Below are 26,799 nucleotides of genomic sequence, written 5' to 3'. Positions count from 1 at the left end.
TAGTTGTCAACCAGATTTAATACATTTGTTTGCAAAAAGAAACAATACCACTTCAGCTGTTGTGATGTTTATTAATGATTCACAGTACATGACAATAAAGGACATACAAAACTGAAACAATTGTTGTTTCTATGTACATGTATCAGTCAGGGTATACCAGATCTAGATATCCATCATCAGTTGTAGTTCTGTCTGTTTGATGATCAGCACAAAAGTACCTGACTAAATGTTCTTGAAGCTGCACAACTGACATTAAAGTCGCTGCTAGATATGATTGCCAGGTCAGGAGCCAGATTTACATGTAGTTACTAGAATCTCTAGCATCAAGTTTTTCTCATCACAATCATTGTGTTGATTTCCCAGATAATGGTCCTCATCTGATCAATAATAGCCTTCAACTGCCGGTTCTTCATTCTAAGTTGCTATGGAAATCAAAACAAGATTTATATTAAAAATCCTGAATTATCATATCCAACAAAACAAAATCTTCCAGGTATTATTTTCATGAAATGAAAAAAGACCCCTTACTTCTACCATTTCTCTGTTTTCTTCTTTTCCAATTTTGTACTTAAAACATGAGTCAGGACTTGGTGTAAACTTTTCTTCAAATGGTTGCCCCATTACTGCCACCAAAACCTGAAATAATGTAGATAGTGCATCACTGAAAATACCATGTTTAGGACTTCATGTATTATTTTATACAAGAATCCTCCCTCTCTTTACTTACATCATCATCAGGGTCATCGGGACACATCTCATTCACATTGTCATAGAACAGTCGGATTTTCTTGAACAGCATGGTGAGATGCTCAATCTGCTCCGCGACCTTTGCCCTCCTCTCCGTGGCCATCTGGACACTACAGTTGATGCCATTAGGTAGCTGGAAAATATGTTCAGGAAGCTATTTTAAGATACTGTGACCCTCTGATAGGAGAGATAACTCATCAGGGTGAATAACATTATTTTACAAATGACTGTAGTCAAGACATAAATGTGAGTTTAGTCAAATCTAGTACCGAGAATTAAGATTTATTTTGAAAAATCACGTGATCACAATTTTCTCTAATGTTGCTCCTTTTGCCTAAACATTTACAGAGAAATTCTTTAATAAGGGAAGATAATGGGTTTTGGATTTTTTTAAACAAAGTAATGCAACTGAAAGGTATCAAAAACCAAGGAAAGATAATAAAACTGGGTCAAAACTCAGTTACTCTAAATACCTGATTTGCTTTCGTTGTCATGTATTTGAAAATGTCATGCATTTTCTGGAATAGCTCCTGTACATATTCCTGTCCTTTTTTGCACATGCTGACCCCGTTGATCTCTTTAGTAGGAGACATCATTGGTTGTACCTATAATCATCAAATCATTGTTTTTTAATACATATATTTTAATCTATTTTAGAAAAAAAATAAAATGTTACACATCCTTCTAAAACATAACTGAAATCTAATATCACATTTTTATCGATAAATCCACAACAAGATAGATTAGGGCCCCACTCTGTGGATGCCCTATAGTGATCAGTTTCTCCATCCATCTAAAATCCCTCTTCCCTTAGCCAATCTGGCTCCTACTTCATCCATATAGTGACTTTTGGTAGAGAGTGGGCAGTGACCTTGAAAAAAGTTTCAAGGTCAATAAGTAAGGTCATGGCATACCTAGTGCAAAATCCTTGTCGGGACCAAACTTGTATGCAAAATCCTTCTCTAGACCATGTATTTTATCTCCTTTGGCCCATCTGACTATCTAAAGAGTGCTTGTGGGAAAAAAACAAGCAGTGACCTTTATAATAAAACAAGTTGCTAGATCAAATGTGAAGGTCATTGGTTTTTAAAATTTCATTTGATGGCCCTTATTTCTTTACCCTTAGTTCCAAACTTGATCAGACATTACAAATAGACTGAAGGTAAAGGGTGTGCAGTTACCTTGAGTCAAGTTTCTATGTCAAAGGTCAAGGTCACAGTTAGTACTGGTTAAAAGTCCTTTCCTGAAAATATTTCCTCTCTCCTTAGTCCATTCTTACTCAAACTGTACCAAAAGACCCTCTGCAAGTAAGGGTACACAATGACCTTGAACCAAGTATATATGTCAAATGCCAAAGTTAAAGCAGATCTAACAGGCGTGTAGCTAGATGTATGCAAGTAGTCAAGTGGTTCCATATCATTTTCACCAAAACATAATAAAACTAAATAATGCTGATTTATTAAAACTTTGTTTTAGGAATAAAAATTAAACTAAACCAAATAAACAATTCCGGATTTTATATTTTCCATTGATTAGTCAATGTAGCAGATGATATCTCAGAACTTGCTGAGAAAAAGCAAAAAATAATCAATTGCTCTTCTGATATTTCCTTTTTGCTATTACAATTTGCATACAATTCCATTTCCTGAGTGACAGGTTGACAAGATCATGAATAGATTATCGAGGATTCATAAAAGTTTAAAGTTTAGATATATAGTTATTAATTAAAATGTTATAGATCTCGTCAGCAGGAGAAAAAGCACAAGACTTATTACATAAAATTAAAATTAATCTTATTATAAATCATGCACTAATTTTTCTTAATTCTTTATCGTTAAATTTATTATGTTGAATGATGAAGTAAACATTTTACACATTAAAAACTAGGGTTATATTGATGAAACTTTTTCTGGATACTCTAAATTAAGAGTCTGAAATGCTGAAAACTTGCCAGCTTCCAGGGGCTTTGCCCCTGGACCCCTACCAAGGCTTCGCCTTGGACCAATTCAAGGCCTCAAGGTGGCCCCCAAACTTTTGCCTTAATTTGCTTCCACAATAAACAAACCTTAGCTACGCCCCTGTCTAATTAAAATTGTTGTTCAGACCATAATTTTGTCTCCTTGGCCCTATCTGCCTTAAACTACTCCTATAGAGTGCTTGGTTGATAAAAGATGTGCAATAATCTTGAATTAATTTCTAAGTTAGAAGTAAAGATCACATTAATGTCCTCCAAAATCTTTTTGCTGTACTGCCTTTATCAAATATGGGCTCTTTGAGATGGTCAACATCTCAATAAATATGTTCAGATACAGTGTAAACATAGTTTAACGTCACCATACAATACCTCACAATAATCCCCCAAAAATTATCTCTTCCCCTTTCAACAGAACATATCATTGTAAGAACTAACAGTATATTTTAAAACATGATAAGTGACAAGTTAGTTTTATGATTTTAAAACTAAATATAAGACTTTTTTATAAATAGAGCAGGACCTAACAGTAACAATATCTTTGGGACTAGAAACCTGTTTTTTGAGAATTATGGCGTTGCCTATAAAATTAGTTGTTTACAATTTTCTGAAATGTTACTAAATGGATTGAAAGGTTTCAAAGACAGTTCTACTATACTGGCGTGCGACAAGTTCTTGCCGAGTACCATTTCTCGCCAGTACATTGTGATGTCATTTTATCAACACATAAAATTATAGACGAAAAATGACGTCACAATGTAATGGCGAGAAATGGTACTCGGCGAGAACTGGTCGCACGCCAGTAGGTATTAGACATTAGGTTTGTTTGTAACCACCTGCTGAGGTGCTGATGTCTGGGGCTGATGTCCCATCATGCCTTGCTGAGTTTGCTGGACTCCCATCATGCTGTGCTGATTGGTCATCATGCCTTGTTGCTGCTGTTGTTGCTGCTGCTGGCTTGCCATTGTGCTTGCTGGGTATTGTTGCCCCATGCTTGGCTGGGACATCATGGAATGACCATATTGATGCCCTGGGTTGGCCATTAGGTCATAGATTTATGAATACTGTAAAGTTAGCATACTAAACATAAAACCTCTGTTTGTAGGGTTTTGAATGATATATACCTGTGCTCAGCTGTAATGAAATATGGAACTCTAATTCTAACGTTGCATTATTTACTTTGAAATTTTAAGTAATGTTGAAAATAAACATAAAGTTAACTTTTCATTAAAGCATATACAGTACCTCAAAAGATACAATGTATTTATCGTGTCTACTGTAAACGTTCCTTTACATTGTGTACGATTGATAGTCGCCGACGAAAATGAAAATATAAACTGCGCATGTGCAATTCTGTTAAAATATAAGGACTAATCGCCGGAATGAGTTGGTCGAGCCTGTAAAATTTCATAAACTTTTTTCCTAGATAATATGTTTTACGGTGTGACCGTTGGGGCGAGCGCAGAAGGAACCACACATCTGTCATCATTGTTAAATGCAACCCGTGGACTTGCCCTAACCAAAAAACGTTGGCTTTGTCTCGAAAACTTACCACCGCAAGGAACCCGAAGTTATCCAATGACCCCTTCCTAGTCTTATACACTTAAACAAACTACCACTGAGCATTAATAAAATGTTAAACAGACTTACATTGTATTAAAATATTTTGATAAACACAACGCCGTTTTTTTTTTATGCAGATACAATTATGTTTTATCTTTTCTTTACCTTTTAATAATGATCATTAAAATCAGTAAAAAAATAAATCTTGTCTGTTATTTCTCATTTTGTTCCTTGTTGTAACCTGTGTTTTAATTATTTTCCTCTGTGACATCAATTTTGTTTTAAATCTTTTTAATTTCTGTACGCTATATAAGCGACGCTGCGTTGTAGACATGTACGTGCCCTCAACCCTTTCTTAGTGTGTGATATCCAATATTATTTGACCACATATGCAACTATATAACAAATACATGTACCGGTAGATATTTTAACAGTTTAATTCTTTTCTTTTATCTATTCATTACAAAATGAGGTGGCTGCACGTAGATCAAAACTAATCAGCCAAAGAGTCACCGTTAACACTGATACTGAGTACTTCCTACATGATCCAGTACATATGCTTGATCCACCTCTAAATGTATCGCGGGAAATTAAAACGCGAGATCTTTGTGACGTCATAGTTAACATTCTTTTGCGCTCGACAGTTTTCGTAAATTGTCGGACAAATTCGGAGAAGGAAATGACGTCATATAAAGTTCAGTTTTTTTTACGTAAGCTTATTTGTTTACTGTAATGTTTTTAGAATTTTCCGTAGAAACACTTCCTGTTCCACGATGTTGCTATGCACCGCAAAGGATCACTGGGATAGTAGAACGTTTTCACGCGGGTCCACAAAATTTTCTTTGAACAATGTGCAGATTTTAACTCGAATTTCCTCCGTTCGTACACGTTGTCTATGGAGCTCGCTACGCGAGCGGCGCTTCGCGCCGCCTCGCTGCGCTCGCTATAAAACTAATATGTAAACGGTGTGACCGTTAGACCGAGCGCAGATTTAACACAGTGCAGTTTGATTTTTGTAGAATAAAATTTATGTGAAACGCACACAGTAGGATCCGCCTGTCAAATCATTAGCCGAAGTTTAACTAAACGTCCCGTGCTCAGTCTAGATTATGACGTCATATTTTAGACGTAAAACGTTCAAGTTTTGTCTTCGGAAATAGCCGAAGAGAGTTACGTTATTCCGAACTTTTATTTTATTTCTTCCTTCATTGTTCATCAATTTAATTCATATGAATGCCGCTGTAAGAAAATTAAATACTTTATTCGGTAACTAAAAGATCAGTTAATCGACCTTAATATTTTATTTTCCATCTGATAATTTGATAAGACATACATAGAACAAGTCGTGTTTCTTGATTAAAGCACTATTGAAAATTATCTGGTTTCCCTTTTAATTTCTTTTAATTCGAATGACCTTCTATTGAAACACTGGAACTTATTTAATTGAGTTTAGGGGCAACAAACATCGATAAGTACCGATCAATCAATGACCGAACTAACTTTTTAAAAACAAAATGGCTGCCAAGATGGCGGCGCCCAGGGCTGGAAGAAATTTTTTTTGGCCTTAGTACCCCTGATTCAACTTTCACTTTTCACTGATTTTCTTATATATATACGTGTTACCATTAATCCTCGCTTCGCGAGGCGGGCTTCGCCCGCCTCTCGCTGCGCTCGGTATTAATAATAATATCAAGGATCCATTTTCTACAATGTATACTATTAGTATAACATGTATAATTTAAGGTTTTCCATTTGACAATTTGATGGTAATAAAAGAACAGGTTTTGTCATCTTGAAGTTACATGTACATGTATGTAGAATATAGACCTTCCTAGCTGGTGCTTCTTACAGATGGTTTTTATTGATCACTTGAACATCTTTCTATAAAATTGATGAAGTACATGTAAATCATAAGGGGGTCGAAGGGGGTGGTCCGGATCTGATCTGTAACTCCACAAAAATGTGGGTTGACAGACCGTAAACAAATGGTAAACCCAAATTTCCCGTGGAGCTACAGTTCTGCAGCTAGGCCGGACCCCTCTGAAAATTCAAAACTTAATTAAATTTTATAGTTTAAGTTTTGCCCCCCCCTTCCCCCAGATCCCCAGATAACACGTCACGGTTATATATCGCTCGGATCCATCCTGATTTATTTTTTCTAGATCCATGCAAGCAATGAAGTCCCCTCCCCCCCCCCTAAAAGTTGTGTGTGTTATATATATATATATATATATATATATATATATATATATATATATATATATATATATATATATATATATATATATATATATATATATATATATATATATATATATATATATATATATGCTACTTTGGATATGACTATATAAATACGGATTTCTATTATTTTCCTATATCGTTCAGTTGTTGGGACACAATATGATATATCCCTAACATGTCAATGTTTTTGTTAATTTCAATTAATTGGTTTTCCATTTTAGACCTTAAATAATATAAAATATGGAGCACAGACCAACACAAAGGGCATTAATTTTAAAAGGTTCAAAAAATACACCGGCTATTTTAAATTCTGGCATGTATACACCATTTCAATTCAGTATACTTAAAGTATTGCACATATTAATATTTTAAGTGTTACAAATCGATGCTTTCTTTAATGGCTTCGAATATGTAAGCAGCTAACTAGCTGCATGAAAAAAAATGTAAGTAACTTACCTCTTTTTCTACTTGCATGTATATATATTTTGCTTACATTTGTGCGTAGTTCTATATTCTTGATTATCCTTACGTTTATTAATTATATGTAGTTTGCATTTTATGTGACATGAAATCTCCGAAAGGGGGGAATAAAGATTGAATGAATGCGTCTGGAATGATATCCCTTAAAATATTTAATAAATTCATACCACCACACATGCACAGTGATACAGTTCCTTTATAATGTGTATGGATTTGCACGGACCATGCTTTGAATTGCTTGAACTATTCATATAATAATAAATTATGAGAATCGTCCTTTTTTAATCGTACAGCATATGCATTTGATGAAGATGGGTTTTTTACAGCTGTATTATATATATATAAATGTAGATACTGTTTGGACTACTAGGGAAGTCGCTGAAAAACGATCATATTTAATACTATACAATAGAATATATTTACACCCTCTGAGTATGATTCCCTCTACTTCTTAGGAGAATTGATTGTAGATCTGTAGAAACTGACAAGATTGAAATCTACACGCCCCGTTTATCGATTGGTCGAAACTACCAGCAGCCTAAGAAAAATCACAGACTGCAAGAAATAATCATGTCAGACTCAAATTTCTACAGGAGACGATTTTGCTGTTTCTTTATCTAACGTACTGATGCACATTAACAATAATTTGGTTAATTTTTCTTACTTTTTACGATCAATTTATTAATTTATCAAAAGAAAGATGCAAATATAAACAATAAAATGCTTTCTTTGATGATTCTTGTGGGTTATGAAGGTAGCGATCATTGAAGAAAAATTTACGTCTCGGCAACTTCTTCAAGTTTAGCAATTTTTGAATTTATGTTTTCGTCGATGGAGTTTTTCATCGATTCGTTTTTGAGATATGTATAGCTTCTTTCATTTTATTTTCGTGCTCAAATGTTCTTTATATAGATCCGAGTTCCTGTAAGTTATCATCGGATGTGGTGTCAGCTGCAGTGCTTCCGGAGTTGTCAGGACAGGGTCTCTTTGCTGCGTTATTAGACTGGCTAAATTTTAGTTTCAATGGTTTGAAAATGTCTTTGTCATCTTTACACATATTTGGATGTAACTGCATTACTGCGATATATAAAATCAAATCAGTTGGAAGGCTCAACTCGAAATTATAAAACCCACTGATTTAGAGCCAGAAACCCTAACTGGCCGGTTTTCTTATGATGTGTGCAAGGGTTAGTTTATTTAAAGCAAGTGAATATGCATGTACGTTGAATTTTTATTAAATAATGCCACCACAGCTTATGATTATCATTCATCAGTTAACGAACATATAGATCACTGTTGTAATTAAATGGCATACATGTACAATATTCTAACAAGTTTCATACACACTTAATCAAATTCACAAAGACGTCTAACAATGATAAAATATCATCCTAATTTTATGAAAATATACAAGCCTACAACATGATTGAATATATAGCCCTTGAATATTACATAGAATAGGATGTAGTAATTGTTCTATACATTTTATTACACAATAAATACATGAGCTATAAATATAGTAGTCATATGCCTCTGATAAATATTTTCACCTGTTTATAAATATCAACCACAGAATAAAAGCTACACGTTTTGTCTACACTTTAAAACCTAAAAAATAATCTGTTAGTGCAACAAAATTAATGTTTGTCAGTCACATCTCTCTAATGGTAAGTAAAGCATGTGTTAATTACTTCATTTGTAGATGCATTTCTAGTCAAAATTAATGTTATTGGACGCAAACGTTTGGTGGGTTGATTTTTAATGGAAGGGGGGGGGGTGAAGAAAATTCTTTTTCTTTCTTCCTCTTTATTTGGATATTTGTTTACAATTTGTTTTTTTTTTAAATTTAATTAGAATTTAAAACACAAGATTAGGAAGGCAAATCTTTTATCAAATACATGTACATGTATATAGGTTACATTATGACTATGATTGACCACCTTGAAATGGATTTTAGTTCGAATGATTTTGAATTTTTAATGAATCAAAGCTTGAAGCATATGATATAGAATTCAGCAAGTTCTAACTGGTGCTCAAATATGCATATATACTATACAGTGTAAATAAATTTATACATATCTTAAATATAAGACAACACAATGCTTAAAGCAACAAACAACTATGAAACTTAAAAGGACAGAAAAAAGAATAAATAAGCAATCATAAAACAAATACATGCAAGCTTTTCACAACAGAAAGGTTGGATAAATGTGGAATAAATACAACAATTAAGCAAATTCAGCGAAATGTTCCATTGTACATTTTATTGCTGCTGCATCTAAAAGGGTAGTATGAAGAAATTGCAAAAGCTAAGAGATGTTCCCAAAGTGTTTATATCATTACAGCCAAGGCAAAGGTTTTCAAGAGATCTAAAGGCGTGGATTAGGTGACCTAAAATCAAATGTATAAATTAATTAAATCAATAATCATCAATTTCTATCAGATGTTTATTATACTAGTGAATATAATGTTTACATAAGAACAGAACATACATTAGTAATTCAATGCTGAGACAAAACAAGCTATAAACACATGCATTACTAATCACCCTCTTGTACATGATTACTACAATACCCTTTATATATCACCAGTAGTATAAGTAAGACAAACATTGTTAAAAAGAAAATGTTAGAAAAAGATAAAGATGAATGTTAAGATACCCCTTATTGTCTCATTCATCAAAATAGAAAATTATGATAATTCAGACTCTTTGTTGGCACTGCAAAATACATTTATAAACAATGACAATGATAAATACATTATTATTACAAGTTTCATTATATAAAAAAAATTATCATGTTTATCATTAAACAAGCAGTTGAAATACATGTAGTGGAAAAAATATTTAACCTCACTGAACAAATAAGTGCCATCAAATGCTTTAATTGATTCTGTATGTTAGTGTTATGGATGTACACAAGTTTTATACAGAGAAATACATTTAATAAATGTTCATTTAATCAAAATGCTTGTTCTTTCAAAGATTGTCATGTTAATGAATTCATCACTATGTTAATGACACTCAAGTTTCACTGACAGAGACAAGGACAGATTAGTTGAAATATAAGCTCTAGCTGGTATTCAATCAAAACAATAGGCACTGCATGATATCTGTTCACAATTAAGTACTGGCACAAATACATATAGTGCTAATTTAAAAAATCATCTGCCTTTCCATAATCAACATAAAATCATTGGCAAAATTCAATAAAATGATACAATAGGATAACAATGTTTATAGATACATGAACTACAGACAGGATGTGAAGATCACAACTAAATGCTGGCCCAGAATTTGTCATGTCTTACATATGCTCTGGATGGTTTTTGAGACAGTCCATAAATTTTTGGACTTCCAAATTCCCTTTGCATATATTGTGTATGGCAGTAAATAATGGAAATCTGAAATACAGAAAAAATATTGGTAAGTATTTTGGAGGTGAACTGTTTGTGTACAGTCAATCTAAAATAGCAATATACAGTTGCATAAAATCTTTGCAGATTTAATGGTTGGCATAGTTATATAAACTCACACAAGAAACAAGACCACAATTATTCTAAAAGTAGGAACTACCAACCAGTGTATTATTGGAAAGATATGAACCTAAAATTTAACATTTTTCTGGTAGTAACCTTGACTCTCCAAAAGAGATTGGGTCAAGGTCATGACATTATGTAAGACATATATTCTTATGTAAATGATTCTTTGTTTATAAAAAGTCAGGACAAAAAATCATAATTATGAAAACTATATTATGTCATTAAGCAAAATTTTATGCAGGACATTTACCATACTAATGTAATTGATTTACTGGAAGCAACTTTCTGCACAAATGCTAATTGTAATATATTAATGGAACAGCTACACAAAAATGCCTCTTTTTAAAGTACTTAATAAAGAATAAAATACCTATCCTCCATCTTTTTGTTTTTAAGCATGTAGTTGACTTCATATGCAGTAGGAGGTCCTTGTAACTTCTGGCCATTCAACATCTCTGCTTCAAGTGCTTCAATTGACTGAAACAAATTGTCATTTTAATGCACATTCCATATATTAAACAAATATCCATAACATGATAAATGTACATATACATATATAAATTTTATTGAGAAAATTGAATTATACATAGGGCTGTTCAAAGTTTATTCTATGTTCAATGTCACCTGAGAGCATTAAAGGTTAAGAAGAAATTGTCGTTTTAAAAAAAAACAACCCCAATTTTCATTTTGATTTCAATCTGATTGACCTTTTTGCAATTAAATGCTGCAGTCTGTAGAAATACAAAATGCTTAAGGCATATTAAGGATTATACATCAGATATGCAATGGGATCATCTTTAAAAGTGACAGGAAAGTTCACTAAACAGCTAATCTCTATGTAGCTTGAAAACTCACTGTATTTGCATGTATAAACATAAATGAATAAAATCCGTTCAAATGTTTGAATGGTTTTTTTTTTTAATTTTATTGATCTCCCTTGTAGGTCTGGTATTATAAAGGTGATGTTAAACATATCATTAACTTTGGGCAGCCTAACTACCAGTATTAGCTGTGGTATGTAAAATGTATAATGGTACCGTATATATTTGTACATATTCAAACTACAATTCATAAATCCCATGAACCACCTCTCTCCTGAGTTATTTCTGTGGCACTGTTGACTTCATAGACAATTTTGTTTATCTTGAAAATATACATACATTAAAATGTAAAAAAAAAAATTTAAAAACACATATATATGTATCAGTATTTCCTGGACTGTACCTTCCCAGTCTTGACAAAAGCCTCCGCTACTTTCCTGTTTCGTCCACCATAACAAGTGGTGACAAGGTCAGCAACACCACAACTCTCTAGAAACGTGGACTGATTGGATTCTACAACAAAACAACTACTGTACATGTACCTGTATATCATTTTACTTTATAAATTGTTTTTGTGGTGTAATTCAACCATTTTGATCCTCCAGGAGAGCTACCCATTCATTACCTAAGATTAAGTAGACACATGTACAAGAAAGTGGTGGAACTAAGCCCTATTCCTAAGAAACAACCAATGGGAAAAAACTCACCTTTGACCTGTATTAATAAGATTAGATTTTATATTGACATTGGCTTTCACTAAACCATGTAATGCAATGTAAGATTATGTGAACAAGGTCAAGGTTGTAACTAGGGGAATGAATAGACAGGTCATCCTAAAGAAAGACCATCCCCTATAATAAATCCAAGGTGCAAACAAAATGTGACCCAACTGTTTAAAATGTAACACTCGACATTTGCTGAGCATGTGTTTTTCTGTGGACATTACCTGGATAGAAGACTTCACAGAATTTGATCATCTCCATCAGGCCCAGCCTGATCACTGCTGCCTTGGTGTTGTCTCCATAACCAAGTCCATCTGCAAAACCAGCCCCCACTGCCACTATGTTCTTGGAAAATAAATTCAATCACAAATTCAAAATGAGGGCTTTGGATTTCTCTATGAAAGAGTAAACAATTACCGACACTCTTTATATAAAAATGTACATTTTACAACATTCCTTTTTACTCTTTTGACCCAAAAATTCAATCTTTATGGAACTTGTATGAAAAATAATATTAATAAATTTTGTAACAGCACTTAAGTATAAGGTTAGATTTTGAATTAAATCATGAAACTCTACATATCAAAATAAGCATTATTTGTGTCACTACTGCCCTTACTGGTTTACAAGGAGCAGATTTTGGGGTCATACCTTTAGAGCACCACACACTTCTACTGTGGTTTCATCATCGCAGACAACGATTCTGAAATAATCTGTCTGGAACAGGTCCTTTAGAAGGGGACCATGCTCTTTGACTTTTATACCTGGAATGCAGTTTGATATTTTTTTTCAAAATTCTTACATACTATTAATTACTAGTAAATTACACAAAGTTAACATAACTATGTGAAGGTATTTACAAGCTATCATTGATATACCTGTTATATTCAAAACCTGAATAGTCTTAAAATATTAAGATCTTAATTTTACAAAAATAAATTAGTAATGTAGATGTTAGATATTACCTATTGTGGCCTCACAGTAGTTTTCTTTGGCTACTTCATTGGCTATATTAGCACCCATCAATGCTGCGCAGGGGATCTTTAACATTTCTCGTATAACGTCTGATATTAAAAGTATTCCCCCACCATCTGCTACATCAAAACCCTGAAAAATTAAAACAAGACATACGTATGAAAAAAGTCAGTTTTACAAGAATAATAAAAATTACAGGAAAAACACCTGATTCAAAATATAAATAGGGATATTAACTAATGTCTTCTTAAAAAATATTATTTCTTTCTGAGTCATTATTATTAATTGTATTGTTTTCATCATCTGATCATCTGCAAGAAAAAAGCCCAGGTTATCAAGCTGTTATATACTGTAAATTTCTTCTTTTACACCAGTACATAATTTTGCTATTCTGTGGTTCTGTATCAAATTGTGAATATATCAAATCATGAGCACCAATTTTTTGATATACCAGTAATTTCATATAGACATTAAAATCTGTCTGAAAATGAAAAGCATGATTTTAAAACATGGGAGGTTTGCTTATCACAGTTTTACATGGATATCAATTTCTCATGTTTAATAAAAATCTACAGTATCAGCCTGATTCAGTTGAAGAAATTGAAAGGTGATAACACTGTACTTTAATAAGTGACACAGCAATGGCTCCAGGATTGACTTTCCCATCAAGCTGCTTACAGACGCCCCGAACAAACTGATGGGGGAGGACAAAAATCAAAATGTCAGCGTTCTCTGCTGCATCCTTTACATCTGGAATGGCTACCTGAAATCATAAAAACAGCTTCAACTTTAGTCAGAGTTGCATGAACCAATGTAGTTTTAAAGAGTGACTCAAATGACCTAAAAATATATCACTATGTGTACATGTATTTGATTACCATATATCATTTTAGGACCCATTCATACACAAACTGTCAGACATAATGCTGTAACACATGCTCAAAATATACTATGTTGATATCATACTTGACAGTTTCCTGAAACTATTTGATGTTGATATTTGAATTATTGGCCTGAAATTGCAAACATATGCAAATTTGGCAAACTTAGGTACAGATCATTAAATAAATTTTCCCAGCTTATTTTAAAATATTGGTACATATAATTAAACTACATGTGACCACTGATTCTACGTTTATATTATGATAAAATATTTCATTTTAATTAATGTATGAAACTTTTAAAAATAAAACCAAGTTGTATGTTCCTTCCACTCTGACAACAAGTTTTATGTGCCATACATTCTGAGACACTGACCACATTTTTGGGGAGCTGGATTCCTGGCAAGTATTTGACATTCACATGATCATTGTTGATGATCTCTGTAAGCTTTCGTCCCTCCACTGTCTCCTCAAACACCCACATCCGAACCTCAGTGTCAAACTGATCAGTCTGGGCCAACACATTGTTTCCTACAATTTTGGCAATTGCAGAACCCCTGCAACAAGATTTGTTGGAAACATATATCAATTTTCAATATTAGACTCTTTCTCTCTCTCTTTCTCTGTCTCTCTCTCTTCTGCCTCTCTCTGAGAAAATTACACATAGCTCGAGAAAACTATTTTCAAAATTTCTCTTTGCACTGCATATAAATCAAAATCCTTGAACATAGACATTCAATGTAATGGTAAAGTTTTTAGATTATGGTACTAAGAATATACTGCTCAATTTGATATTCTAAAATGGTGATCAAATTTCGAACATGGTATACTCAAATCAAAATTTATATTGCAAAATGCCCAATACCACTTTAAAATAACTAAATGCAGATTGCAATATTCATTTTTTGTGATAAATTCATAATTACATGGTAACTTGTCAAAATCTGCAATGCAGTTTGTCAAGGTCTATTTAACAAAATGAGTGTTGTTCCTATTAATTTTCCTTTTAGATTATAAAACCAGTTTTAAAACCATTCAAAATCTCAAATTAAAACATAGGTAATCACAGATTACAAAGCTCACCGAGACAAGGCATCACCCTTATGAGACATCACCTTTATGAGACCACCTTTATCATATCATATGAAAATCGTACTTTATGATCTTGGATATTCATGGATTCTGTTTTGTATATTACAGAGACCAATATCATATTATACAATATCGTATGATACTATATTTAAGATACAATATAATATTATATAATATTGTATCATAATATACAATACTATACAGAACAATAACATGATACAATATCATATCATAAAATATCAAAAAATTGATACAATAATATATCGTAACATATAACTTTTTACAATATAACATATGATATTATATTGTATCATATTAAGCAATAGTGTTTCATATCATACAATACTTTATCATAGGAATCATGTTATATCATTTAACAACAACCACATCTTTCTATCAAGCAGGTTTAAGTGAGGTAGGAGATTTCTTTAGCATCCTTGATAATGGAGATCAGGCTCTGCATCTGAAGCAACCTCTGTGTTTCATTTATAATATATTTAATTCAACTATGCAAGCTATCATCTATTTATAAAACATGTGACCTGTTCCAAAAAACTAAACCTAATCTAGCATCCGTAACCTATGGCTCAGATTCAGCATTCAAGCCTGTCAGGTTGCACCAGTATCATAAGACACATCACCCATGCAAATTTGGTGAAGTTAGGACCAGTAATAACTAAGATGTTATCATCAGAGGGCACCAGCAATTAAAACCTTAACCTCCTCCAGCATCCGCAACCTATGGCTCAGATTCAGCATCTATGCCTATCATGTGCATCTGTATCATTCATAAGACACACCATCCATTCAAGTTTGGTGAAGTTAGGACCTGTAATAACTAAGATATATTTTTTAGCATCCTTGATAATGGAGATCAAGCTCTGCATCTGAAGCTTCCTCTGCGATTCATTCATATTACAGTTTAATCAACTATGCAAGTTTGAAATAGTGCTATTATCTATGTAACATGTGACCTGTTAAAAAAAATTAACCTTATCCAGCATCCGAAATCTATGGCTCAGACTCAGCATTCAAGCCTGTCAGGTGCATCAGTATCATAAAACGCACCATCCATGGAAGTCTGATGAAGTTAGGACAAGTAATAACTAAGATATCATCATCAGAGGGCACTTGTTTCAAAAACTTTAACCAGCTCTTAAAACCTTAACCTCTTCCAGCATCTGAAACCTATGGCTCAGATTCAGCATTCAAGCCATTCAGAATAATAAGACGCACCATTCACACAAGTTTGATGAAGTTTGGACCAGGAGTAGCTAAGATATAATCATTAGAGGGCACCTGCTCAAAAAACTTTAACCAGCTCCAAAAACCTTAACCCTCTCTAGCATCCGAAACCTATAGCTCAGATTCAGCATTCGAGCCTGTCTGGTGCATCAGTATCATAAGACGCACCAACATACAAGTTTGGTGAAGTAGGGACCAGTAGTAACTAAGATATTATCATCAGAGGGCACCTGCAACAAAAACTTTAACCAGCTCTTAAAACCTTAACAACCTCCAGCATCCGAAACCTATATCTCAGATTCAGAATTCAAGCCTGTCTGGCGCATCAGTATCATAAGACACACCATCCATGCAAGTTTGGTGAAGTACGGACCAGCAGTAACTTAGACATTGCTATCAAAGGACACCTGCAACAAAAACTTTAACCTGCTCCAAAAACCTTAACCTCCTCCAGCTTCCGAAACCTATAGCTCAGATTCAGCACTCAAGCGTGTCTGGTGCATCAGTATCATAAGACACACTATCCATGCAAGTTTGGTGAAGTACGGACCTGCAGTAACATAGATATTGCTATCAAAGGGCATCTGCAACAAAAACTTTAACCTGCTCCAAAAACCTTAACCTCCTTCAGCATCTGAAATTTAGGACCCAGATTCAGCATCCAAGTCTTTCAAGCCCATAAGTAGGTCCAGATGCATCATCCATGCAAGTTTGGTGAAGATAGGACAAGTAATAGCTTAGATACAGGACCTGCACCAAAAATTTAACCAGGTACGGACGCCGACGCCGTTGCCAGGGGTATAGCATAAGCTCCCCTTGACTTCGTCTCGGTGAGCTATAAAAGTGTGTTATCATGCAGTTAATAAATGACTCAATGATACATTTACAAAATTCCTTGATCTATATTTTTTTAAATGCCAAATTCTCTAGTCTACCAAAGCTGTGGTTCATTTTTAACCTACCCAGTATATTACACTGGAATGAAATCATTTTATCAAGGGGAATGGAGACCTGATATTTGACATACTAGCAACAAATCACCCTCAATGAGTGACGGTATTCTAATCTAGAGAAGATAAGATACAACACTTCAACATGCTTACTCTACCAGATTTAAGCATGCACTGATAATTTTGTGCCAGCATTTAAGTTCTTCTCTTTGTTTGTTGAGCATAAATTTTCATGGATTTTGTGGTTGAATTGATCCATTAGTGATGAAATAAAATGTTCATTGAAGTAAAACTGAAGACAAAGATAAATGATATTTTTATTCTAATACATGTGCATGTACTAAGTAGATTTTGGGGAGCAAACTGTATTGATGTCCTCTATTTATATGTGGAAAGGTTGAAGATGTGGATCATTATTTTTTCTCAGGTACTAAATATGCTGAAGCCAGAGACGAGTTACTGTTTAATAATGTATTTAGCATTGGCAATTTACATATTGTCAGAGACATAAAAAACATATTATTTATGTCTCTGATATAGTTAATACATACATTTTGCTTTAGGGAGGTGACAAACTTAGTAATGTTGTGACTGAACACTTCTTTTCTCTAGTTCACATTTTTAATAAAAAAAAATCCAAAAGATTTTGATTTATACAGTTATGCATCAAAATGTGTTAAATCTGAAACTTTACTGTACATCATTTCGTATCTTTATATTTATACACATATGTGACATTTTATTTGCATGTGAAAATTTTGTATTTATATTATTGTATACGGAGAGGGCTACAAGTTTTAGAACTTGTGCCCAATTCTATTGTAATCATATTACAATAAAATAAGTTCAACCAAACATGCATTAAGACAATTTTGTTTTGTTTCTTAAAGTGGCAATATCATTTTTATTCATAGAAGAATAATTGGACGAATCGTAGAACATCTTCATTTCAAGTCAAGATAAATCCGGTTCAATCCCCCCTTACCCCCCCCCCCCCCTCCCCAATGATTAAATTCACCGGCTTAATGTGAAATATATACCCCCGACGCCCCTGAAAAGACTTTCAATTTTATTTTTCATTAAAAATTATTTCATTCATCAGACAAAAAAAAAATGAAAATCATTTTAATCATGCAGATAAAGTAGAATAACTAATGCAATGCTTACTGAATATGGACTTTGAACTTATTATTGTAGTAAATTCGAGCTAGTTAAGAGAAAATTCGAACTGATCTTCGGTTCAATTTTTCCAAACACATTTCCACTCATTTTTCTGCTAAGTGTAAAAAATATTGTACAAACCAGTTTCCTGATCCTACGACACACACTTTCTTCTTTGATGCCATTGCGAATTCTCTGTTTATAAATTCAATGCACACGCTGCATGTAGTTACCCTCACCGGAGGTATGTCAGTGTCGTCCGATTTGATTGGCTGTTGACAACAATGGAGGTGGAGCCAGTTTTACTTAGCGGTAGTTTCGAAATTCAGCAAACAATCATAATAAATGATTCAATTTACTTATGTAGTGTCATTCATATATCTATATATAAATAACACTTATTCAACATCTTGCCATTAAGTCTGAGATTTTAATATGCCATATGATATCATATTGGTATACACAATATTTTGACTTTATACATAATATTATTTGAACAGTTGCTATACCGTCTATAGTTCCAAAGTCTCTTATCAGGTCTTATCAAAATCTCTGTTTTTTGATAAAGAGAGAGAAAGACTATTTGAACAGTAGATCCAGAGTCTCAGGTCTTATCAAAATCTCTGTTTGAGAGAGAGAGAGAGAGAGAGAGAGAGAGAGAGAGAGAGAGAGAGAGAGAGAGATGCAAAATGAGTTTAAGGAAGTTGGGAGACAACAATAGCTACATGTAGGATATGCTAACTTGAACTCATAAGGTGAGAATAATAAGTTTTCTTTTTTCTTGAAATTTAAGCTATCAATATGAAAAAAATAATTTTATAGCATTACAAAGAAGTTCATAATTTAATCATTATTTTTTTTAGAACCCAGTAAACATTCATTTGTGTATTACAGTTATATACATATATATAGATTTCTATAAATATTACTGCAAAGAATAATTCACAAATCTAATTAAGCATAGTGATTTATTGAATCAGTGTATATTTATTATCACAGGCGAAGGTCTTAAACTAAACTTCATCATAAGTTCATGATAATGTCCATATTTGTATAAAACATCATTTTTTCATCTTCTTGACTCTGTTTGTTGCGATGTTCTTGATTACTGGAGAGCACATTCAGGAATCCGGAAAACTGGCACAGATGTAGCATAGAGACTGCAGCAGCAAGGTCTGTGACTTTATCTTGTTTGGAATTCCAATTTTTTCATCCCATATTTTTCCGGTTTCCCCATCCTCTTCGATGATCTAAATCAAAATTTCAGTTCTTATTAAAACATATGCCATCTATTAGCCAGATTATACCATTAAAGATCAGAGACTTCCATATACAATATAATATCTTTATAAACTTACAGATTATAATTATTAATAATTATAAATAAAGTTCATAACAAATTAAAAGTGGTCATCAGAACTGGCACTTCACTATATAAACATATTTTGCAATATCTGATTGACATTTTTTCAATCAATATAAATATTGACATTTTTACAATCTATATACATGTAAATATTGATAACTTAATGATGTCCCACCATCTTTCCAATCATCAAATGCTCTGGTTTTCTGAATCTCCTCAGGGTCATCCTGCTCTTCTTTCCTCTCCTTTTCCTCTGTTTCCCTCTCCTGGGCCTCTTTGTCTTTATCAGGGTCCTTCGCCCAGTCCTGCATACTGTGTCCCCTAAACCATTCCAAAACATAAATCAATATACAAAAACTTTTCTCCAATAGGAAAACTAGAACTGTCCTAATGGGACTAATACCCCCGCAAGGCTAAGTTCAAATGGGACAAATAATTGATTTGAACAAATGGTTTACATGAAACAGTTTTAAAATAGCCCCAAAACCACCGCCCACTTGACAGATTATAAATTTTTCCTACACATGCTCCATCTAAACCATGGCTCAGAAAATGGCCCCCTTGGTACAAATGAATTCAGCCACACTTGTCTTTGATGTTCTTTTTAGCTCCTAAGAATTTATCATTGACAAACAAAAATTTTGCATTGTCAGTTGATAGAATACTTATAAAAAATAAATCTAGTTAAGACATAAAGACAAAAATCCTTCATCTGGATGTATTTATATAATTTTAGAGTGTTTTAATACCATTAATTAATTAATAAAATCTGTAAGGATTACCTCCCTAACTGTCATAAAATCATTCAATCTTGTCTGATCTTAAAAAAAATGCAGGTGCACATCTTCAGATGGTGATCAACATATGTACAAATTTTCAGACTGTTCCATGCAGTAGTAAAAAATTCTATAGGGGGACAAAGTTGCATCTACAGACAAACGGACAGGGTGAAACCAATATACCCCCCTAAACTTTGTTTGCAGGGGTATAATTAAATCATTTATAGTTTTAAAATATACCATGTTCATGTATGTGCATATGCAGATCATAACCTTTAAGTTTTGAAATTGAGAAAAAAATGGCTAAAAGATTGTTTCCATGCACTGATACAGAAGGATATTACAAAGTCCTCAGGATAAGATATGTTCTCCATCTCAACACTTGTCTCCCATCTCAATGCTCTTACTTACTTTGAGGTAGGCGGTTGGAAGGTTCCATCTTTTACTTTCTGCTCATAGAACTCTTCAATGGTCAATGACGGAATACTGGGATATCCTGCACCAAACACAGCTTTCTGAATCATGTCCTTGGTTATAATGAAGGGGCGCAATGCCTAAACAGATAAGCATTTAAACAAAGACTTAATTGTGAAGAATGGAAATCAGATCTTCATTTGTGTAAAACTTATGTAATGTACCATATACATGTATTAAGTAAAATTTGTAATCTACAACTGATTTTTATTTTTTTAAACTCCACATATGGTTCAGGAAATAGGGATATGGAGTACACTGAGAATGTATCAAAAGGGGGCATTTTTACAAATACTCAAACATTATTTTATTTTACCTTTTTCTTTTCTTTGGGTTTGTTTTCTGCCTCATCATCATTTAGTGTTTGACTACGAAGATCCAACATGGTGACTTCCACTAAAATAGAAAAAAACATGTCTTTAAATTTTTTCAACAAATCCTGTACTGTAGTTCTGCCAGGTAAATAAAAATGTATGCATTGCAATATACACCCAACAAGTGAAAAGCTGTCAATGTGACAGCAAACCGGGTTTTCTTTCATGTAAACTGTATCCATAATCCATGTCAACCCTTATCCAGTGAAATGGAGTACCCTACATGTTTATGCAACATTTTGCCAAAAAATGACTAAGTTCAAAAGCTAGTATTTTTTTCATAAATTATCGGAAATCAAAATCCTAGCAATATGCACACCTCTGATATATGTACAATTGATCTGCAAAAGAACAACTTCCTATCTTGAGAACTGTAGGAGGAGTTATCCGTACAATGAGGGTACCCTATATGCAATATTTTGCCAAAAAATGACTAAGTTCAAAAGTTGGTATTTTTTTCATAAATTATCGGAAATCAAAATCCTAGCAATATGCACACCTCTGATATATGTACAATTGATCTGCAAAAGAACAACTTCCTATCTTGAGAACTGTAGGAGGAGTTATCCGTACAATGAGGGTACCCTATATGCAATATTTTGCCAAAAAATGACTAAGTTCAAAAGCTGGTATTTTTTCGATAAATTATCAGAAATCAAAATCCTAGCAATATGCACACCTCTGATATATGTACAATTAATCTGCAAAAGAACAACTTCCTATCTTGAGAACTGTAGGAGGAGTTATCCGTACAATGAGGGTACCCTATATGCAACATTTTGCCAAAAAATGACTAAGTTCAAAAGCTGGTATTTTTTCGATAAATTATCGGAAATCAAAATCCTAGCTATATGCACACCTCTGATATATGTACAATTGATCTGCAAAAGAACAACTTCCTATCTTGAAAACTGTAGGAGGAGTTATCTGTACAATGAGGGTACCCTTTTGGCAGCCGCCCGCCCGCCATTTTCACCATTTTAATAACCGGATTTTTCCGTTGGAAAACCCGGTTAAAAATACTCTTCCTTAGTTTATAGCATTGCTAACAGCCTAACATACAGTGAATATGCAACTAATACATACCCTTTTCCATATCACAGCCAGTATCAGCCAAAGACTCCAATATCAGCCTGAGGGCCAAAGGCCCGAGGAGTGATATTGGTTAAGGGCTGATATATGCTGTGGTCTGGAAAAGGGGTATGTATTATTATATTTATTACATACTTAGTAATAAAATAAAAAAAAAAAAACATCAACTTGAACAAATTGATTCTAAATATCCTTTGAAAGTAGTCTATACATGTATTAAATAAAAATATGAGATCTTATTGTTTTACCAAACAGAACAAGAATTTCCCTTTTCAAATTTACTGCTCCAAAACATTCGCAAGCATTTGTTGTTTCAAACTGCACTTAAAATGTCGACTGTAACAAATGTATTAATTTTCGTTTGTAAACATGCCTAAATGCCAAAACAAAAGAAGGCAGGAGTTCCACAAGGGGGTGTGATATGTATCCGTATCAGCCCTAGGGCTGAAAACCTGTATCAGCCCCAGAGGCCGATTCAAGTTTTGTGATGTTATCTGTATCACATATGCAAAAAACATGTATTTAATATGTATGTTATGTACACACTTTATAATGTAAAATCCCCTTTGTTAAGGAAATAAACAAATGACATAATAAGACCTACCTTGTAAAGAATCTAAACTCTCTTTTGCATTTCCAATCCATTGTTTTAGTAAACCAATATAGTATTCCCTCTGTAATAGTAATTCAATATTAAGTTGAATCGAATAACATTACCATAAGCAATTGAAAGTCAAATAATTTTTGTAAATTTTTAGAACAGAATTTGTCCAATTTTAAAAGGCATGTGACCTTGACGTCTTCATCTACATGGTCCTGCTTCATTTTATCATGGAGTTCTTTAACTCTGGCATCAAGTTCCTTTTTCTCCTTGAAGCTTTTTATTTTTTCTTCCCTTGTCTGCATCATACCTGCCATACCTTGTGGTCTTGATAAATACCAAAAATTAACTGATTGATTCTCCAAACAAACAAGCTTATTTGATATACATGTATACAACTTTAAATACATGTATTCCTTTAAATCTCAAATACTGTAAACTGAAAATGAGAGCAATTTTTACAAAACCAGTAAATTCTAGAAAGTTGATACCTGTAGAAAAAGGATTCAAAGACTGCTGTTTTCCCACAGAAAATGGTACAAAACAAATACTTCACGAATATACAATTTCCAAAATATGATTTAAAGTATCCTTGTTTATAGTTCACTTTAGAAACATCCGCTCATGCTTACCCCCCTGAGAGTTTTGTCTTTTGGTCAGCCTCTGGGGTCAGGTTCAACAATCTCTTATCAAGCTTAGCTATTCCATAATTGTCACAGTTCCTGAGAAAATCTATGTAATATGCCTGGAAACCGAAACAAGTTCCATATGAATGAATTGAGGATATTTTGTGTGCAGGAATTTCTTTCCTATTTTGGTGTCATTGATATATTGTACATGCATATGAGCATCAATTCTGAAGGTTTTTTTCCAAACACATACAGTAGTTTTGAAGAATGTAAAGTTATAGACAGTGAATTAAACATTAAAATTAATTGACATATTTCTTCTTCGATGAGCATTGGTTTCTTGAATAAATTTATAAACGCATCTAGGAATGTAATTTTACTTTTGCCTCTTTGACCAAACTTCCTCGTTCCTCCATTTTCTTTACAGTCTTTCTCTCTGTAAAATAACCCATGAAAGCAGGCAGGAGAAGGTATCTGGAATAAATGTAAATTGAAAATTAGAGTTATATATATATTTGTACATTATATTTCATATAACACTTCAAAAAAAAAGTGGTGAGCAAAAAATTACAAAATCACTTGCAGACAATGATCAAAATACTTTTAATATATTGTATATCATGACAAATACTGAAATCTGATTGGTTTAGATGCAGATTATAATCCTTTCTATCACCCTCAGCATTAGCAACACACTTGGCAATGGGTAACACTATATAAATAGTGCCTGTTTGGGAGGGTAACAGTTGAAATTGACACCCTGAGAAAACCATTGTCAACCGACGCGAAGCGGAGGTTGACAATGGTTTTCGAGGGGTGTCAATTTCAACTGTTATCCTCCCAAACAGGCACTATTTATTTTGTTATACTGAATGTCTTAATTTCTAAGAAAATTTTACTGCTTTTATATAGGAATAACGTGAATTCTACAGCGAACCGTACGCGCATAATTTTCACGCATGTAACAATTTTTAATGTTACCCGTTGCTAAGTGCGTTGCTAACGCTGAGGGTAATAGAAAGGATTATGAACTGCGTCTTAACCAATCAGATTTCAGTATTTAACATGAAAGTATAACAAAATGAATTGCTACATGCGTGTAAATTTAGCACATATGGTTCGCTGACAAGCAGTAACATTTTTTTTTAAGCTAAGACATTTAGTATAATAGAATAAATAGTGCCTGTTTGGAAGGGCAACAGTTGAAATTGACAACCCTCAAAAACCATAGTCAACCGATGCCAAGCGGATGTTGACAATGTTTTCTCGGGGTGTCAATTTCAACTGTTACCCTTCCAAACATGCACTAATTATATAGTGGTACATTAAATGTAAGTACCAGTAGGAGGTTGATTCATTGTTGATACTAGGCATTGGACAACCTGCAAAAGTATTTACCCATGTGCAGTAACACAATGTTTACATTTTCTGAAATACCCTGTACATGTTTATGATATTTCCTTACTTTATTTCATTTGTTGCCACTTCATCTAAATCTTCGTTTGTGCTGAAGAGACCGAGATCATTGACCATTCTGATCGCCTTTATTCCAGCTGTTATTCCTGTGATTATTGTTTTCTGTCAAAGAAGTCAATAATTTGTTATAGGGAATATCACATTCATTACAAAGTACTTACATTACTGTAGATTTCTATTTAAGCGCAAGGAATTAATATCAATGTAAAATCATGAGAAGCACATCTTGCAATAGCGCACCCACTGCCACCTGGCGTCATAATGCAGCATTAAATTCATACAACTTGTATTCGTCTCAATTGAAAGTGCTCTATGGTTTGCATGATTGAACTCAAGTTTGTAACAGAGATAGAAGTAAGAATTAACACAAATAATAAGAGAATATTGCAACATAGAAATAAGCAAACCATAAAGAATAAAAGAGAATAAAAGTGAAATTGGATGAGTATGAATGTGAAAAAGATAAAGTGACTTGCAAGTGTAACTGTACTGAAGAATAAAGAATAAAGCATAATATGAATAAAAGCAAGATACATAGACTTTTGAAGGTGTAACGGGATGGGAGAAATAATGTCGGACCGGGTTTTGAACCCGGGCCCCCTGAATCTCTAGTCAGGTGCTCTACCAACTGAGCTATCTGGCGCCGGTATTCGAACCGGTCTGACCGTCACATTCCTCCCCCCTTAAATGATCTTCGTTCCCGAAGATAACCCCAGGCTCTTCCCCTGGCAGGAGTTCACCTGTCAGTTCCAGGGGTTGGTCACGGCACCAAATGTAACGGGATGGGAGAAATAATGACGGAGCAGACCGGGCCCCCTGAATCTCTAGTCAGGTGCTCTACCAACTGAGCTATCTGGCGCCGGTATTCGAACCGGTCTGACCGTCACAAAGGCAATTCCCTTCCATAGATCTTCGAAGTCCAAGATTATATTAAGGGGGAGTAATAAGATGGTAAGACTACTACATTCACAGTCACCAGATAGCTAAGGTCATAGAGCACCTAACCAGAGATTCAGGGGCCAGTTAGTTTCGAATTTCTCCAAATCCATTACACAAAAATTGTAATTGTTATAAGGCCTAAAAAAAAAGTTGTGTGTTTAGGGTAACTGTACCTAACCTACAAAAATATCCCGATCCTACCATTTTTAGATGTCTGTTTTTATCAGATTGTGATTTTCTATATTATTTCTATTAAAAACCCATTTTTAAATATGACACAAAAAATACTCTTAGGATTCATGAATAAAAAAATATGATAAAATAAAAAAATAATCCCTACCTACCTAACCTAATTTTTTCATCAGTGTTACCCTAAAAACACAATTTTTTTATAGGCCCTAGGTCCTAAACATCTTAAATAAGATTTGCTTCGCAATTAAATGTATGTTTTCTATTTGTATTTCACGTGCGTGTTCGATCATTTTCAGACAATGTTTATTCGTTTTTTGTTCATATTGGGTTTTTTTTGTACCTGCACATTGTATGAGGATGACGGTTCTTCTGTGCTGTCCAGCGTTCCCCAACAAGACCAGATTTTCTCATACAGGTCAGGTAGTCTCTCTTCTCCACCTTCTGCCATTATCTCACGTCAAAGTGGGCTCATCAGACCAATAAT

The 26,799-nt window shown here is 33.6% G+C and overlaps 3 protein-coding genes across 3 annotated transcripts; all 3 read right to left on the bottom strand.

The window, feature by feature from the left end:
* Positions 1–51: 51 nt before the first annotated feature.
* LOC105333049 (mediator of RNA polymerase II transcription subunit 30) lies at positions 52–4,057 on the bottom strand. The gene is made up of 6 exons (XM_011435851.4): positions 3,965–4,057; positions 3,556–3,783; positions 1,221–1,352; positions 728–880; positions 529–636; positions 52–422 (listed from the first exon to the last, which is right to left on the bottom strand). Exons 2-6 carry the CDS (start codon positions 3,760–3,762, stop codon positions 324–326), a joined length of 699 nt encoding a protein of 232 aa, XP_011434153.2. The 5' UTR covers positions 3,763–3,783; positions 3,965–4,057; the 3' UTR covers positions 52–323.
* Positions 4,058–8,221: 4,164 nt separating this feature from the next.
* Positions 8,222–18,686, bottom strand: LOC105333048 (glycerol-3-phosphate dehydrogenase [NAD(+)], cytoplasmic). The gene is made up of 10 exons (XM_011435850.4): positions 18,535–18,686; positions 14,322–14,502; positions 13,687–13,827; positions 13,055–13,196; positions 12,741–12,853; positions 12,314–12,434; positions 11,771–11,880; positions 10,917–11,023; positions 10,316–10,408; positions 8,222–9,397 (listed from the first exon to the last, which is right to left on the bottom strand). Exons 1-10 carry the CDS (start codon positions 18,576–18,578, stop codon positions 9,376–9,378), a joined length of 1,074 nt encoding a protein of 357 aa, XP_011434152.3. The 5' UTR covers positions 18,579–18,686; the 3' UTR covers positions 8,222–9,375.
* Positions 18,687–19,347: 661 nt separating this feature from the next.
* Positions 19,348–26,796, bottom strand: LOC105333047 (immunoglobulin-binding protein 1). The gene is made up of 10 exons (XM_034448637.2): positions 26,656–26,796; positions 25,174–25,286; positions 24,089–24,182; positions 23,712–23,824; positions 23,271–23,406; positions 23,083–23,152; positions 21,329–21,408; positions 20,950–21,092; positions 19,935–20,080; positions 19,348–19,643 (listed from the first exon to the last, which is right to left on the bottom strand). The coding sequence occupies exons 1-10, from the start codon at positions 26,761–26,763 to the stop codon at positions 19,603–19,605; spliced, it is 1,044 nt and encodes a 347-aa protein (XP_034304528.2). The 5' UTR covers positions 26,764–26,796; the 3' UTR covers positions 19,348–19,602.
* Between the last annotated feature and the right edge of the window lie 3 nt (positions 26,797–26,799).

Source organism: Magallana gigas, chromosome 5 (assembly GCF_963853765.1).
Source record: "Magallana gigas chromosome 5, xbMagGiga1.1, whole genome shotgun sequence".
Classification (NCBI taxonomy): Eukaryota; Metazoa; Mollusca; class Bivalvia; order Ostreida; family Ostreidae; genus Magallana; species Magallana gigas.
Note: the sequence above shows the minus strand (reverse complement) of the source record. Positions and strands in the feature narration are given on the sequence as shown.

Excerpts from the sequence above, each read along its gene's own strand:
- LOC105333047 (XM_034448637.2), bottom strand. The coding sequence starts at position 26,763 with ATGGCAGAAGGTGGAGAAGAGAGACTACCTGACCTGTATGAGAAAATC. Across the intron at positions 24,183-25,173 it reads GTGGCAACAAATGAAATAAA|ATACCTTCTCCTGCCTGCTT; the intron begins GTAAGGAAATAT and ends CATTTATTCCAG. Across the intron at positions 21,093-21,328 it reads AACCCAAAGAAAAGAAAAAG|GCATTGCGCCCCTTCATTAT; the intron begins GTAAAATAAAAT and ends TTATCTGTTTAG.
- LOC105333048 (XM_011435850.4), bottom strand. The coding sequence starts at position 18,578 with ATGGCATCAAAGAAGAAAGTGTGTGTCGTAGGATCAGGAAACTG. Across the intron at positions 13,828-14,321 it reads TCCAGCTCCCCAAAAATGTG|GTAGCCATTCCAGATGTAAA; the intron begins GTCAGTGTCTCA and ends TTATGATTTCAG. Across the intron at positions 12,854-13,054 it reads CTACTGTGAGGCCACAATAG|GTATAAAAGTCAAAGAGCAT; the intron begins GTAATATCTAAC and ends ACTGCATTCCAG.
- LOC105333049 (XM_011435851.4), bottom strand. The coding sequence starts at position 3,762 with ATGGCCAACCCAGGGCATCAATATGGTCATTCCATGATGTCCCAGCCA. Across the intron at positions 1,353-3,555 it reads AGACATCAGCACCTCAGCAG|GTACAACCAATGATGTCTCC; the intron begins GTGGTTACAAAC and ends TGATGATTATAG. Across the intron at positions 881-1,220 it reads TGACAACGAAAGCAAATCAG|CTACCTAATGGCATCAACTG; the intron begins GTATTTAGAGTA and ends CATATTTTCCAG.